Consider the following 17,234-nt stretch of genomic DNA (forward strand, 5'->3'; position numbering starts at 1 on the left):
TCAGCTCCCGTCGGCTACAAAGGAGATGAGATCACCTCATGTAGAGGACAGTCGGGTTGCGCTACACCAGGGAGCTCCACCATCCCCTGAGTTACAAGCCGCCTAGGAGTAGGTCAAATGACGAGTCCACCCAGGTAGCTCACCACTAGGGAACTCGTCACCAAGTAGTTCACCACCAAGGAGCTCGTCACCAAGTAGCTCACCACCAGGTAGCTCTCCACCCGGGAGTTCGTCACCAAGTAGCTCACCACCAGGGAGCTCGTCACCAAATAGCTCACCACCAGGGAGCTCGTCACCAGGTATCTCTCCACCAGGGAGATCGTCACCAGGTATCTCTCCACCAGGAAGCTCGTCACCAGGTAGCTCACCACCAGGGAATTCGCCACCAAGTAGCTCATCGCCAGGCAATTTGCCACCAGGGAGCTCTACCATCCTCTCCTGGGAGCAGGTCAAATAGTGAGGCACTTAACCAAAAAAAAATTGATACATCACAAAAAATTGATATGTGACCAGAAACAATTACATCATATGATTTTTTCAAATTGAATTTTGACAAGAGCTGTTTTGGCAATCTGGGTGCTACGGGAATGGGAGGGGAGATAAGAAAGTCGAGGAAAATAGTGTTTTTGTTTTATGGGCCTATAGGGCAAGGGGACTCAACGGGTGCAGAACTAAAACCTACTGTTTTGGTGTCCAATAGGAATGGAATAAGGGATCAGAAAGTTGTTGATTGAAGGAGATTCAAAGGTAATCAGCAGCTGGCTGAAGAAGTTTAAAAGATTCTCAAAAGACATGCAGGTGAATGTGCAATGGGTTCCTAGATCAGCAAACAGTTTAGCTGATTATTTTGTCAAGCGAGGGGTCAATAGAGGGAATTGCTTTTGGACTCAGCAGTAACTGTAAGAATATGGTTCTGCTATCGTCCTAAGAGTTTGGGGTAGCGGAGACTACTCTTATTGTAAATTTTCTTTCAAAATTAATAAAAGAATTTTTTCTGTTGCTGATAAAAAAAATATTAAGCCATTTTTAATTTGTTACATTCATCTAGTAGTTACTTTTGGAGTTACCAAAAGTTACCAAATCGTCACTAAGGCTCAGTTGGTAAAGAGTACAAATACAAATATGTATAATGCAATTACATACAAAATATAAGGTCAAATTTGTATCTGTATGTACTCCCAAACTGAGCCTAAAGGAGTTGAATTTTGTTCCTTCCATGAAGGATGACAGTGTCTTCCCAAGCACCTTAGGGTTTGGTTTGAAGGGAAAGGTAATAGGCTCCCCTACCTTAAACTTCAAACCAAACATAGCTTAATGGACGGTAACCAGACTTGAACAACAGCCAAAAAAAAATAATATTCAGGTCTCATACAATCCTGATTACATGCATTCTACAGTAACCAGCTTCGAAATAAACTCGTTTTTCTGATGGGTAGGGCCAAAATGAACGCTTCTACAGTAACATACATTCTAGATTTCTCAAAAATTAATGGCCTCCAGGTAATAATCATAATCAGCCTAGATTAACTTATCTAAAGCCTCTAGGTAATCATTCTGGATTCTGGTCAGGCTCGAGGGCCCACAAGGGCACAGTCTCTGAATGAGGAATATGTGTGATCTGGTTGCATAAGCCAATCCAAAATTCCAAACCAGACAAATGGACTCTGGCGAAACAGAAGGAGAAGAGACAATGCCTTCAAATCGAAGGTTCCAGGGAATACCAATCTGCCAAAATACCACTTCAAATACCTGCTGTGCCTAAAGTAAGGAGGTTTTCTCCAATCTGCCAGCATACCTCTCTCTCTCTCTCTAACTGGGGCCCAAACCGGGTTTAGAAAATAAGGTTTTTTCAAACTGAAAACGAGAAGTCATTTCCCAATCTTGTATTAAAATAAAAATTAAAAAAAGATAGCAAACAAAAGGCTTTAAAAGTTATCAATCATCAGTTGCCCCTATTAAAGACTGCATTATTTTATATTTCCATAACTGTTTTTTTTTAATAATTTTACACTACAATCAGTAAATGACAGATTATTCATGATCTAATACTGCAATCACAGCTGGACAATGGGTTAGCAGAGAATACTGAAAATCTGCACCGACGGTCACCTTGAATATAAGTGTTAAAGCATGCAAACCGGAGAAGATATCATATACATAACCTCTTCCAAAATCCAATAGTTATTTAGAACAAAAAAAAAAAAACAATAGTTACAGACCAATTATGCAATGCATTTTCTCTTTTGTTGGCAAACAAAGCTCTGAGAACTTTACAGGGAGTATTGGTAAGGTGGACGAGAGAGCATGTTAGTTCAGTTGCCTTCGGGCAAAACTTGTGACTTCTCAATAATTGATTCAATTCTCTGTTGAAGAAGGGATAGGTTAAAGCAGTTTAAAAAGAAAAAATAAAAGTCAACAATAGAAGAGAAATGGAACCTATGAAATGAAAAGACAATTAAGGTTTAAATTGGATAATAAGCTATAGATATCTTGAAATCTTAAAATTGGGAAAAAAGCGGAGATCCACACCTTAACTGATTGCTTAACTTCTTCAAGTCTATGTAGCAACAAATCACTAGGCACTGCAGTTCTAGTCTCCTGTAAGGCACTCTGTGGTGAACCTGTCACCTGCATATATAAAAATAAAGCAGTTATTTAATAGCATAAAGGCATGATGATAACAAATCCATCAACAATAGAATGGAAGAATTTTGCCTACAATGTAGAATATAAAACATTGCTAATATTATACTTTTATATTTATACTGAATCCCAGAGAAGAAAAAATTTCCACTTTCTGATGCCCTTTCCTTGTTCAAATGTTTATCAAGGCAGAATACGTCAAAATGGGAGAAAAACAACGCTTTCTAATACAGAGGGAAAACAAAGAATCCACCGCCATAATTTCCTAGCACCTCCGACCACAAGGAGTCAAAGACCTATATCTACAATTCTACATCATTGCAGCCACCTTGCAAATTATAATATAGAATTCTGGACAACGGTAACTGTAGAAGCATGGCACTTAAAGACTTTGAATATGCAATTTGATGATGATGATAAATAACAAAGGTTAGGTCTGTATCCAGTCTATCCCTCCCAAGTCCCCGGATGGCAAGGACCATTGATAATAACCCTTTTTGGGATTAGGCCTTCATCCAGATGGTTGTTTCTGCAACGGAAATAGGTTTCCATGAAGGTCTTATTTGGAGAGGGAGCCCTTTATTCAAACTATCCTTTCCCATATTCTTTTTGTTTACTTGATCTTACTTTCTGTTGATGCAGTTGTGTGCTTCAAGAATTTGTTTTGTCTTTCTTCTTGGTTGTGTCAAATTCCTGATTGGCTGGAGACATAATCATGCACTGCAGACTGGGCAACCTATCATGAGTGAACATGCTGGTGTTCTGTATGAATAAGGTGAGTCCCACGTTCGCCCCCCTCCTGATTGGTTTCCCTGCCCAGTGTGCATGATTTTGTCTCCAACCCATCCAGTCCTTAAAATATTAGAATAACATATCAAAGATGAGATTTTCCTCCCTCATACATTTGCAAAGTATAAGGGGAAAAGATATTTCAAACTTATTTTTATGTTCTGGCCTAAACAGATAAAGCCTTGGTTATTGCTAATTTCCCAAAGAGATAATCTAAACAGAAAACAAAATATTAAACAATGAAAGCAACAACCTAGGGCCCCAAAAAATCCTGACTTGTGAATCCCTGAGATAAGCAACTCAAAAGTTACAAAACTGAACATGATCTGCAATGTTATTGTTGATCAACAAGAACAAAATCAAAAAACATAAACATCCCCCAGAGGGTACAGACAAACACAAGTCAAGAGCATTGAAGTACTACAAAGACTGTAGCCATCACAAAGAACAGAATGCAAGACAGCTTCAATGAAGGCAGCAGGCTCATCTAATAGGCCTGCTATATATTGAGCACTATGCCATCACTCTGGACCACATGGCCAATGTACCCACGCTAATAAACATTTGATGGAAAATATGAGCTTTATTAGATTATCATAAGCATCTATAGAATATTTACTCAATTATAGTCATGCTAGTTATCACCCAAATTAATAAATTGATAGAAGTTGTCAAACAACTAGAAATTTCATAACAGCTTGATCTTTGGCCTAAGTAATCATATTACAAGAGCCTGATGATTGGAGAATCCCAGCCTGATAAGAATGTACAGTACTGACCCATATCATCCACACAAAAGCATGGTAGTACAGAAAACATTCCTTGTTTATCATTCTGAAGTGCCAGTCGTTCATTGAACTAAAATAGTATCTAAGTCTCAGACAAGCTTCAGAAAAAAATAATTAGACAGTTGGTGACAGTTTGTTTGGAACAAGTTTTGCAGAAGGGAAAAGCAATTTTAGGAGTCATAAATCATTACCTTCCAACTTTTAGATGGTGATCTACCAACTGGTTGTGTCTCAGATAAAGATGCCATACGAACTGGTGTACTTGCCCCTTCACCAGTGTGACTAGTCTTCAAGCTTATACTAACTTCTTGTATAATCTTTGCAGCTTCAGTGATAATGATCTGCATGACATGCAGAGATCCCCATAATAAAATTAAAGGATATGAATTAATCTCCAAACCATCAAATGTAGCTATCTATTTTCATTGCTAATAAAAACAACTAGAAAGAATGTTGCACATACAGAATTGTTGAAATACGAAGAGACAGGTAATCAGTGGAGTTTTGAGTTACCTTCCTCAGAAGTCCTGGGTTAGACACTCCTTGAACCTGTAGTTGATCCACAGGGGCAGCTTTTCCATGGGTTATGTGCTCAACTCTAAGTGTATGGATTCCATATACTGATTGCAAACAACCTGAAGGAAACAACTTACTAAATTTCATTAACCTAATGAAGGAATTTTTCATAGGTCATTTGTCTTTTATTTTTAAAGGTATACCAACTCAAAGAAAATTGAGGCCTTTTCAATATTTGAAAATTACACCTACAGTAATTCAGATAATGCAAGAAAGGAAGGAAAGAGAGGAAGAGAATCCAGGGCCCTCTGGGATTGGAGGAGTTTTCAGGAATGAGGAAGGGGTTGTTATTGCTTTATTCTCTGGCCTATTGAAGGAGGTGACTCTCTTAGGGCTGAGACCCTTGCAGCACTTGAAGGAATTCGAAGAGCAAAGAAATTAAATATCAGCCGTTTGATCCTGGAAGGTGATTCGAAGGTGGTGGTTAGCTGGTTGAAGAAAGAGGACAGTGGATTGTGGAACTTTAACAATGAAAAGAAACAGTTCTTATGGCTGTGTAAGGACATTGAGATACGATATAGCTGGGTGAAGAGGAGTGCCAACTCATTTGCAGATGGGTTGGCCAAGCAAGGGGAGAATAGGGAGTCTGTCTTTTGGGCTAGTTTTTAATTTTTTTCTCTTTGTATTCTGTTATTGGGGAGCTAAGATATTTTATCCCCCCTCTTGTATCCACAATCCCTGTTTTCTTTTAATTTAATGAAGCTGGTGTTATTGATCAAAAAAAAAAAAAAAAACAAAGAGAGAGGAAGAAAAAGAAGATGAAAGAAGTTTCAGCAATAGGTTGTGGAAGAAAAAAAGAAGGGAAGAGAGAAAAGAAGAATTCGAACCTCTCTCTAGCCCCCATTCATCACTTTTATTAATAATTCTAAGTACAATTACATGGATGCCCTTAATGGGGTGGCCCACACTAAAGAAATAATTAAATAAAATAAAAGAAGGCCCATAACTTTTAAACACTACTTAAAATAAATGAAGAACACTAAGGCCCATTCGGCCCATTCTCACTACACCCCTCAAACTGAGCATAAATGTCAATCATGCCCAGCTTTCTTACATAATGATGAAGCTTTGCCTTTGGGACTCCCTTAGTTAGAAAATCTGCTAGCTACTCTTCTGATGCAATGAAGGGTAGGCACACCTCTCCTGAAGCCACTCTCTCCCGAATAAAGTGTTTGTCTATCTCAATGTGCTAAGTTCTATCATGCTGAACTGGGTTGTGAGCAATGTTAATAGCAGCTTAGTTATCACAATACAACATTAGTGGCTTGTCACATGAAACACCCATCTCATTAAGGAGAGATCTAAACCATAACAACTCAAAAACACCATGAGCCATAGCTCTATACTCTACCTCAGCTGAAGATATAGTAACCACTGACTGCTTTTTGCTTCTCCAGGAAACAATATTTCCAGCTACCACAGCACAATATCCTGATGTGGATCTCCTGTTGTCCACATTTTCTGCTCAATCAACATCTGTATATGCTTCTACCTTCATGTGTCCATGTTTAGCAAATAATATACCCTTCCCAGGTTCCCCCTTAAGGTAGTCTCTAGGAGCATACATGAATTGGCTGATGACACTCAAAGCAAATGAAATGTTTGGATGAGTCATACATAAATATAGAAGTTTCTCCAGTAACCTTTGAAACACTCCCTTGTCAACTAAAAGTTCTCCATCATTAGCTGAGAGTTTATGATTCACATCAATAAGGTAGAGGTAGCTTTAGCACCAAGTTTTCTAATCTCAGTAAGAAAGTCTAGTACATACTTCCATTGAGAAATAAAGATACCTTCCTTGGACCTAGCAACCTCAATGCTCAGTAAATACCAAAACTCCCCTAAATCTTTAATTTCAAATTCAGAACTAAGAAACTGTTTGAGAGCACTAACTTCTTCTGTATTACTGCCAGTAACCACAATATCATCTACATAAACTATAAGGAATGTCATATTATCACCAGAGTGCCTTTTTCTCTTAACAAAGAGGGTATGATCTAATTAAGTCCGAGTGTAGCCAAACTAAATAGGAGCAGCCCTAAACTTGTCAAACCAAACACGTGGAGATTGTTTCAGGCCATAAAGTGATTTTTTCAATCTACACCCCTTACCCTGCATTTCCTTGCCATATATACCAGGAGGAAGGGGCATATATACCTCTTCAATGAGATCACCATTTAGGAATGCATTCTTAACATCAAATTGATACAAAGACCACCCATAGCTCATTGCTAAGGATAAAAGAACTCTCATCGAAGTCATCTTAGCAACTGCTGAAAAGGTCTCAATGTAATTTATCCCATATACCAGGGCATATCCTTTGGCAGCAAGCCAAGCCTTATACCTCTCAATTGACCCATTTGCACAATACTTGATGATGAAAACTCACTTGCACCCAACAAGTTCCTTCCAGCTGGCAAGTCAACAATATCCTAGGTATTGTTTTTATGAAAGGCTTCTATTTCAATACTCATAGCATCCCTCCAATCTGGTGTGGTTAGAAAGGCATGGTAGGATGGGGACAACAAGTTGTAGGAAAGGTGTTTGGAAATACAATAAGTTGTACATTTCCACTTACCTTTTGTCAAAGCATTGGGTAGGTCAAGTTTTGGAAACGAGGGTGCTGGTGGAGAAGGTGATGGGCATGTCCTCTCTCCAGTAAGGAGCGCCTGAGACGCAACCGGAGGTGTGGGATCAACCTGTGTTTACCTTAGCCTTTGCTGCCGGTACCATCTCTAGAGAATAGGATGAGTAGAAACAACTAGAGGTCTAGTAAGAGGAGGGGGAGGAGCATGAGTAGAAGACCTCAAAGGAGAGGATGACTCCACGGGAATGGGAGTAACTGTAGAGGGCTCAACACAAGACTCAATTGGAGTTGGCAAAGGGATGAAGAAAACAACTCGAGAGATCTCTCCCCCTCAGAAGGATGGCTATAAAAAGGAACTGACTCTACAAAGGTGACATCCATGGAAACAAATTGAGTTCCACTAATGCGATCAAAACAACAATACCCTTTCTGTGTGGAGGCATAACTAAGGAAGATACACTTCTGAGCCTTGGGGTCGAACTTATGTCTTTTGGAACTGGGAATGTGGACATAACAAGTGCAATCAAAGACCCTCAGAGGAATAGAGAAAATCTCAACATCAGGAAAAATGACTCCAAAAGGAGATTTTAACCCCAAGACTCGAGAAGGCATGAAGTTAATAAGATAGGTAACTGTTAAAACTGCATCACCCCAAAACTTCAAAGGACCATGGGTAGCAAAAAGAATGCTCCTTGCAACTTCCACAATGTGTTTGTTTTTCCTCTCCGTTACTCCATTTTGTTGTGGAGTGCGGGCACGAGAACTCTAATGAATAACCCCAAACTTTTCAAGATAGGAGGTAAGGTCATTCTTAAAATATTCCTTAGCAGTGTCTAACCGGAATATTTTGATGTGGGTATTAAACTGAGTGGGTATGTGTTCATGGAACTGTTGCACAAGTTTAGACACTTCAGCCCGAGAGCACATAAGGTAAATCCAAGTATATTGTGAAAAATCATCAATAAATAAGATGAAATATTTATACCTACCCATACATGGTAAATGGTAAGGCCCCCACATATCAGAGTGAACAATATTAAAAGAAATAGTTAATCTTTTATTACTTGAAGGATGAGTGCTCTTACAATGCTTTGAGAACTCACAAGATTCATAATGAAGACTCGATAGACTAATTCCTTTAAATAACTCTAGAGACAATTGACTCAATGAAGAAAAGGATAAATGACCAAAACGACTAGTGGACTCTGACAAATGCAATTCTCTTAGGTTGTACTCGGCTCTGCTCAAGCATGTCTAACAAATAGATCCCATTTGCCTCATGGCCACTCCCAATCACCTTCTAAGATTCCATGTCCTGAAAAACACAATGTGAAGGAAAAAAGGTCATACTACAATTCAAGGATTTAGTCATATTACTAACTAAAAGCAAATTGGTATTAAGTTTGGGTACATGAAGAACAGATGATAAGGTCAAGGCGTTACAGGTCTTAATGTCTCCCTTTCTCGTGATAGGGGCTAGGGAGCCATCAACAAGGGATATCTTATCCCGGCCAAAAAGAAGTTGGTAAGAGATAAATAACTGTGAAACACTGGTCATATGGTCAAAAGCACCAGAATCAATTATCCAAGGGGTTTTATAAGTATCTGAGACTGAAGCATGATGTGCAGTGGCATGAATACCTAAGTGAGCATATGTACAGAAAGGAATAGTCTTTGAAGGAGCTATAGCAATGGACTCCAAGTGACTAATGATTTGGCCATACTTCTCATATTCAGCCCTGGCGATTGCAAGCTAATTCTCCCACTAATTTCTCTCCACCCCATCCTTGTTCACCATGTAAAGAGATACATTTGAATTTCCACCTTTTCCAATTTCAGCCTTTTTTCCACCATTTTCTTTCTTGAATCTGATAGGAACGAGCTCTGGATGCAGTTTCCAACATGTGTCTTTAGAGTGTTTAGGCTTTTTGCAATATTCACAGATAACATCTTTCTTCCCAGTGCTAACCTTCAACTTCATCCTACCATTAGCATAATGATCAACCTGCGACTCAACAAACTGAACCTGTCTTTTGCTCTCCTCATTGCCCACCATAGCATATGCCTAAGACAAAGTTACCTCATCCTTCGCTAAAACATTTTGCCTTGCAATATCATACTCCGAGTTGAGTTTGGTGAGGAACTCAAAAACCTGATTTCTCTCCACCAACCTTCTATATATTTTTGCATCCTTTGTGCAATCCCATACAATAGTCTCCATCAAATCAATCTCTTAATCTCTTGCCAAAGAGATTTCAGTTTAGAGAAATAGCTTGCTAAGGGCTTCTCCCCTTGTCTAAGATTATTCATATCATGCTTCAATTTGTAGGCCCGAGAAACATTAAGCTTTTGGGAATAGATCTCTGTGACACTATCCCACACTTCTTTTGTAGTTTCCATCCACAGGTAATGCTGATTAATGTGTGGTTGCATAGAATTCACTAACCAACCCACTATTGTGAAGTTTTCCTGCATCCACCTTTCATAGGTAGGATCATCCCCCTCTGGTTTCTTCTTGGTCCCAGTAATATAACCCCATTTTCCTCTACTACACACATGTATCTTAATAGATTGAAACCAAGCTAAGTAATTGGTCCCATCTAACTTCACAGTAGTTACAGCCCCAAAAAGATTCTCCACCGACCCCCCACATGTCCAAACTCAGAATCTATGGAATATTTGGTCTCTCCTCCAGTTTGTTCCATTGAGTAAACGAATGCAAACAAAAATCAAATAAGTGATTTACTAGGCTAGATTTATTGTTCTAAGCAAAGAACAAATTAGGGTTTCACAGGGTCCTATGGGATGGATAGAAAGATAGAAACTTCAACCGCCCTTTCCAAAGGTTCCAGAATTCAATCCGACCGAAACTGCCCCTAAAAGAAATCAAAAGGGTTACCTCTAGTCCCCAAGCGCTTAGTTCACACTGTCTCTATGACCTGTAACAAGGTTTCTCCAGTTGTATAGGGTTTTTGGGAAAAATTTCCAAGAACCTGCCCTAGGCTTCAACTAAGGATGAAAAACCTCCACAAAACTCTCCAAAAACCTTCCTAACTGGGCCGCATAAGTAGTTGATTGATCAACCGACCAGTTCTCCATACACACTATGTATGGACAAAGAAAGGGGAAAAAAGTCGAAAGTGAGAACCTGCTCTAATACCAAGTTGAAATTTACACTTATAGTAATTCAGATAATGCAAGAAAAGAAGTTTCAGCAATAGGTTGTGGAAGAGAGAAAAGAAGAATTTGAACCTCTTTCTCTAGCCCCCTTTCATCACTTTTATTAATAATTCTAAGTCTGAGTACAATTACTTGGATGCCCTTAATGGGGCAACCAGCACTAAAGAAATAATTAAAGAAAATAAAAGAAGGCCCATAACTAAGAAACATAACTTTTAAACTCAGCCCATTCTCACTACAACAATGAAGTTTTATCACTTGAAACAGGGTTTTTTTCCAAACAGATAGCTAGAGCCAATCTAAAAAGATGAGAGAAAAATGGAAAGGTGACAGATTGACTACAGAAATGCTTAATGGATTAAAAAGTGTGAACAAAATCTCTAATCTATTAGGGATATTAATTTTTTGAAATTCTCTTATTCATAAATTTTTTAGGAAAATAAAAAATCTTTGCCAACTATTGATGGCTTGATTCAGAAAATTATAGATGCCTAGCCTAGTAATCTTTCCAAAAGATCGTCACTTGCAATCCTAGCACTTTTTTTTGGTCATAGTAGGAATTTTTGGTGGCTTTCTTCCAGTGGCCTAAATGCTTTTCATCCATCCATCTCTTTAGGAGAAAACACCTTCTTCCCTGAAACTTGGTATACTAATATAATTAAAAATCTAGTAATTCAGCCTATGCACCACATACATTTTTAAGGCCATCCTTTGTAGTTACACCTTTCTTTCTCTTGTACATATTTGGGGGAATAGTAAGGATGGTTCCTAGTAGTTTTCGCATGCCTAGATAAAGCATCAACTAAATGGTGTCCAAGTTATATCTAGTCTAACTTAATAGCCTAATTGTTCTTCTGTTTCCCCTCCTTAATCATGACAAGACTATCTCCATCAGTCTATTCTCCTAAACCTACTCAGGCAAGTAGCCTATGTGAACTGTCAATTAGTTGCCTAGAGGAATTTAAGGACGTCAGACACCTAGTCATTGACTACTGAAAATTTGTTTATGCCTTGACTACACTATTTGGGGTTGATCGACTGATTACACCCTATTTAAAGTACTGCACTGTTTGTGGTTGATAGACTGACTAGACCCTATTTAAAGTACTGCACTGTTTGGGGGAATCACCCCCTCATTTTCTTTAATATACTGTTTTGCTTACTATCACAGGGATTTAAATTTGAAAAAAAAAAAAAATGTGTTTTCGATTGGAAACTCTGCAGGAGGTTACCATTTAGAATGAGAAGAGAGGAGGTAATTATATATTCATGTGGCAAATTTTACAGGCAGCCATTCTATGGAAGGTTTCTGAAGAAATTAATGCAATGGTTTTAATTTTAATTATCACAGAAAAAAGGCAATCTGAGGGACTTCTTTGACAAGACACAACAACTACAAACTTTGATTGATCTCATCATACGTAGATCCAGTCATTGGATTATACCGAGGAACTCAGAGATTTTACAATTGATGTTATCAGGATCATTTGTTCAGAGTAATAACTAGCAGATAGAGTGTACCGCAAAAGTAATCTTCTATCAGTGCATAAGCAGTTATACTGAACTTCGATGGCTGTTTCCCTTGGAATCCAAGTTTTTTAGGTACTGGGGTTTCTTTTAGGTAACCAAAAAGAAAGTTCATTCTAGTTCTTTTTGACCCTATTGGGGCTTCAATCAGAGTGTAGATTATGGACTGATAGTGTTGCTTTAGAGGCTGAGGTTAAAGTTCTTGTTTAGCCTATTTCAAACTGAGATTGATGAAAACCACCAGTCTGTGGTTGGCTGAATTAGAGATGGTGGGGAGGGTCTGTGTCTCCTTTAGCATATACTCGCAACTCGCAAGTTATGATTGACAAAATGAGAGATAGTGAAGGTCCATGTCTCCCTCAGCATTGTATTCAAGATACCAGACTTTTGGCTGCTAGAAAGAAAATATCTCTCATCTTGAAATAAAAATAAGCCAAGTCCTCAGTTGATAATTTGGCCAGAGATAGTGTAGGCATAATAAAGTTATATTGTTGAACCACAATCCCCTTGTAGGTCATGGTTCTCCTGGATTTTGAATTGTATTTCATTGATTCTTAGTTGTGTTTGGATGGCCTTAGTGGAAAAGCATGGGTTCTACTCCCTCCTTATGAAGGACTTCTTGTTTCTCCTTTTCTTTTTCTTGTTTTTCTGCAATATTTTCTCATCATTGATGAATAAAAATCTTATTATTCATGATTAGTAAAAATATATACATTTCAATTATAAAGCTAATGCATTTGATCTCTTTTGGTCAAAACCATAGTTATTTAGCTAGCAATTTGGTTTTGCTACATGGTTCATAATTCACTAAATATTTTGTTAAATTTAAATTTTAGAGGAAACTATCTAATGTAACTATATAATTTGTCATTCCAATTTAAAGTTGAATTGATTTTGTGGATTGATAACTATGGATAGAGGGGGCTAAATCTTTAGCAATTAAGAAATAGCACATTTATGGATTGAAAGTACCACACAAGAATATTGAAATAGATAAGTGGCATTATTGGCACAAATATTTATCTAGGAACCCAATAGTCCCAATAGGTAACAATATTACAAAATGGAGCATATTAGGTCTGGGGCCACAGACCTCGAAGTTGAAAGTGGCTGCGTAGTTGGTGCAAGGCTATGTGAGTGGATGTCTCCCACATTGTAAAGGGATAAGAGAAGCAAGGGACTTATATAGAAGGATTAGCTCACAACTTAGTAGCTTAATCTTTTGGGATAGAAGTGGTGTCCAACTCTTGTGTGTAAGTCTTACACATTGTGAGAGCTCTCAGGTTTTGGCGACTCTCCTCGGTTCCCCCAACAAGTGGTATTAGAGTATGGTTCAGTTGAGCACAAGTTTTAATGAATGCATGTGATGACTCCTGTGGCTCTTCTAGTTCCCCCTAGTTGAGTGGTTGGCGACAAGGGAAAACATTTCAACATGATACGCCCTGTATTGTATGTATCGTATCATATCGACAAACCCCTAAAACCCTAAATAAGGGGTGTTTCAGATTTTAACCAGTTTCAGGGGGTAGGCAGGCCTAAAACCGACCCCCTAAAGCAATTTTGAAAACAAGAACTAAAAAAAATGTTATTAGGTATCGAAACACTCGATACACCTATTCATGCGTATTAGGTGTATTGATACTTTGAACCAAGGTTGGTGAGAGCAATCGGGGAGTGGTTGGTGATTCCCATGGCCTAACCCACCAATGGTTGAATGGGGATGACTCTCTCCCTTGACAACTAGTGGTTGAGTGTGGGCTCCTTATAATGATTGTAAGCTTACATGAAGGGGGGGTTTGTTAGGATTCCCATGTGAGTGAATGTGTCCCACATTGGAAAGGGATAAGAGAGGCAAGAGACTTGTATATAAGGATTGGTCAACAACATAATAGCTTAAGGTTTTAGGTTAGAGGTGGTGTCCAACTCTTGTGTGTACGTCTGGCGCATTTGTGAGAGCTCCTAGGGTTTGGCGACTCCCCACTATTCCCTCAACAATTTAGTCATCAGTATGACTGATTCAATTGATCTTGTTCCCCAAAACTAAAAAAAAGTTCATAAAACTCTCAAATAATACACTTCAATCACCCTACAAAATGAAGTAATTCAGGAAGTCTAGAAACAGGTTCTACAATATGTTCATATCTTCCACATCAAATCGCATACCAGAATTTGCAGTGCATGACATTTTACATTCCCAATTTTTATATAAAATTAAAAACCACGGTTTCTTTTGTTTTGTCATTTGTGTTGTAGGCTTGTAGCAGCTGAAAAATTGATGTGTCCATTTGTGGTTCAAAGATAAAACTGCTAAAAACACAGAAACTGCCAGTGGGTTTGGAAACATCTAACCACAAATGTCTTGCCGTGTACCTTGCTCAATAATGATGTCAATCACCAGGGCAAGAGGTACGTGCTTCTCAATCTTTATAACTCCCCAAAACGGCAAAAATGAAGGTCTTGAAACCTAAGAGAAGTACTTTCATTAGCTCCATATCATGTTAAACACAAAAAGAAGACTACAAACTGATAATACAAGGATAAAATATATGAGAAAAGTACCTTATAAACTATCTCCTCAGGTGTAACATACAACTTCCTTGAGAAAATATCCTTTTGAAGTACATATCTTCGAACAGGCAGGTACAGAAGCATAATAATCCCAACTCCCCAGGCTAAAACAAGAAGTAGCGCTATAAGGATCCATATTACCGTGTCATACTGCATATGGCTTTCCGCCAGTTCCTCAAACGAAGCTCTGTACAAAATCCTCCCAGGAATTTCTGCTTCTTCATCATCAAAATCAGCTACAGGATCTGCAAGTAGAAGCTGATTCGATGAACTATGTTCCCGTAAACCGATTGCATGACCCGTCAGCATTCCTTCAAGCGGAAAACAAGCAATAAATACTTAAAATCAGTAAAAGAAATTCAAAACTTTTCACAAAAACATAAGGATATAAAATTTTCAAAAAATAAACGTGTATAGTCAGACTGAATTGAGCTCGTGAATTCTATAATGACAAATGCTAGGCAGAAAACTATTTAGCCCTCTAAGGAGAAGCGGCACTGAGGATCATTTTATTGAGCAAAAGCTTTGGAAATGGAAATTGCACAACCATAGTACTAAATAGTAACATTTGAGATAAGTTTATCAGATCTAATACATTTTCAAGCAGCTACAACAGAGAGATTATTTTGTTATCATTACTTAAACTCTTCTGATATTTTCTTCTCTCTTCTTTGCCATCTAGTACACAGTAAGGACTCATAAAAATATCGAATTGCATACCGTTTTCGAAAGGTTTCATAAGAACATACGCGATCGTTGAATGGCGAAGTACAAAAAATTAGTAGAACTCGTCAGCGAGTCGAGAAACTTGCATCCAGAAGAGTTGGACGGATAGGAGTTGAGTTTAAAGATCAGGAAATTTCTGTTAGGGTTTGCATGTTCAGATTTGAAGGAATTAGGATGACCTTCAGCTGCTATTATTGGCGGTTTGGTGCTTCAATCAACAGACCGATGGCCGAGCTACCAGTCATGGCTGTGTTTTAAAAAGATGTAACCCCATTGAAGTTGCTAGACCTGGAATTTGGTGTATTATCATCCTATGGCCAAATCAACGGTGGAGGATGCCACGTGTAGGCGAATGGAACAGAACGATGTATGGTCCCAGCGTGGATATTGTGGGCCAGAGAAATATGCTTGAAACGCGAGTACACGAGCACTGTACGCTATTTTATCTTCGTTCCCTGCCTCCCTGAAAAAAAGATCGCAAGCGTAATTCTGGGGTGTAAATCGGGCCGGGCCGCGGGCGGCCCGGAACGGCACGGCACGACCGCTAACGGGCCATGCCAGGCCCAGTACGGAGCTCTGTGCCGTGCTGGGCCGGGGTTCGAGGCCCATGGGCCGACACGGCACGGCATGACAGCACGTGTCATGTCGCTCACAGCCCGCGTGCTGGTACAGCCTAGCCCGCAGCATGGCATGTCCCGCCAGGCCCATAACGGGTCGTGTTCGGCCCACTTGGGAATATAGCCATTGGGCCCCTTTGGGATGACTATTTATAGGAATTGAACATAATTTAATTACCCAAAAAACTATCTATTATTTAGTTTTTGAGAGGGGTATTTTGGTTATTGCAAAGTTACTTATAACTTTACCCAAAATGCCCCCCTAAACTAGTTATTATATAGTTGTTGGGTCCAACGGCTAGTTTTAGCTTTTAGGGGAGGTTTACAGAAATACCCCCCAATAACTATAAACCGACATATTTGGGGGGTATTTTTGTATTTTGCTTATGAGGGCTTGAAAAAATGACATAAATGCGCCCCCAACAACTATATAATAACTAGTTTATGGGGGCATTTTGGGTAAAGTTATAAGTAACTTTGCAATAACCAAAATACCCCTCCCAAAAACTGAATAATAGATAGTTTTTTGGGTATTTTGGGCAATTGAATTATGTTCAATTTCTATAAATAGCCCTATCCTCCACCATTCTCATCACACCAATTCAACAATTCTCTTAATTCTCTCTCTCTCTCTCTCTCTCTCTCTCTCATACTCATATATTCTCAATTATCTGCAATCTGATCAATTCTGATTACCTGATTGTTTGATTCTGCATTCTCCAATTCTCAAGTTTCAATTTTATCAAAGTTTTAACTTTCAACAAAACAAGGCTTGCTCAACCAGCTCAAGTATCTCAATTCGAGAGGCTTGGATGTTGAAAGGCTTCAACCATTGAAATCAAGTTGGGATTTTGACCCGACAATCCGGGTAAGTCGAATTAGATTAGCTTTTATCATTTTAGAATTAAAAAAAATGGCCGGCCCTTCTCAAAATCGATTCCCCAACATGTTCACCATGGATGACATATCACATCACGATAGTATTAGTGTTAGCATTGATGCCAATGCGTTTGATGTCGATGGAAGTGTAACTTTCACCCTCGATAGTAGTGATACTAGGGGGAAAATGAGGGCTTCTAAGCTGAGTAGCCCGGTTTGGAAAGTTTTTAAAGTAGAGAATATTGAGGGGGAAGGGGAAAATGGCCATTTGCCAAACACAAATTGGGAGGGGGACTAGTTTTGGTACTTTTAAATATTCATAAGAAAAAATGAGACAAGAACTTGCTAAGTATA

The 17,234-nt window shown here is 38.7% G+C and overlaps 1 protein-coding gene across 2 annotated transcripts; it reads right to left on the reverse strand.

Annotated features, from left to right (window-relative positions):
- Positions 1-2,072: 2,072 nt before the first annotated feature.
- LOC148880002 (uncharacterized) lies at positions 2,073-15,665 on the reverse strand. Of its 2 annotated transcripts, none has more exons than XM_088961791.1 (7): positions 15,379-15,665; positions 14,650-14,969; positions 14,440-14,554; positions 4,734-4,855; positions 4,412-4,561; positions 2,530-2,628; positions 2,073-2,363 (listed from the first exon to the last, which is right to left on the reverse strand). In XM_088961791.1, exons 1-7 carry the CDS (start codon positions 15,395-15,397, stop codon positions 2,313-2,315), a joined length of 876 nt encoding a protein of 291 aa, XP_088817917.1. In that variant the 5' UTR covers positions 15,398-15,665; the 3' UTR covers positions 2,073-2,312. The 2 variants fall into 2 exon arrangements, with proteins under 2 accessions (XP_088817917.1, XP_088817918.1); XM_088961792.1 differs by having other exon boundaries at positions 14,461-14,554; positions 15,379-15,664.
- Positions 15,666-17,234: the final 1,569 nt, after the last annotated feature.

This window comes from Nelumbo lutea, chromosome 1 (genome assembly GCF_056320005.1).
Source record: "Nelumbo lutea isolate HS-2025 chromosome 1, American lotus-T2T, whole genome shotgun sequence".
In the NCBI taxonomy this organism is placed as follows: Eukaryota; Viridiplantae; Streptophyta; class Magnoliopsida; order Proteales; family Nelumbonaceae; genus Nelumbo; species Nelumbo lutea.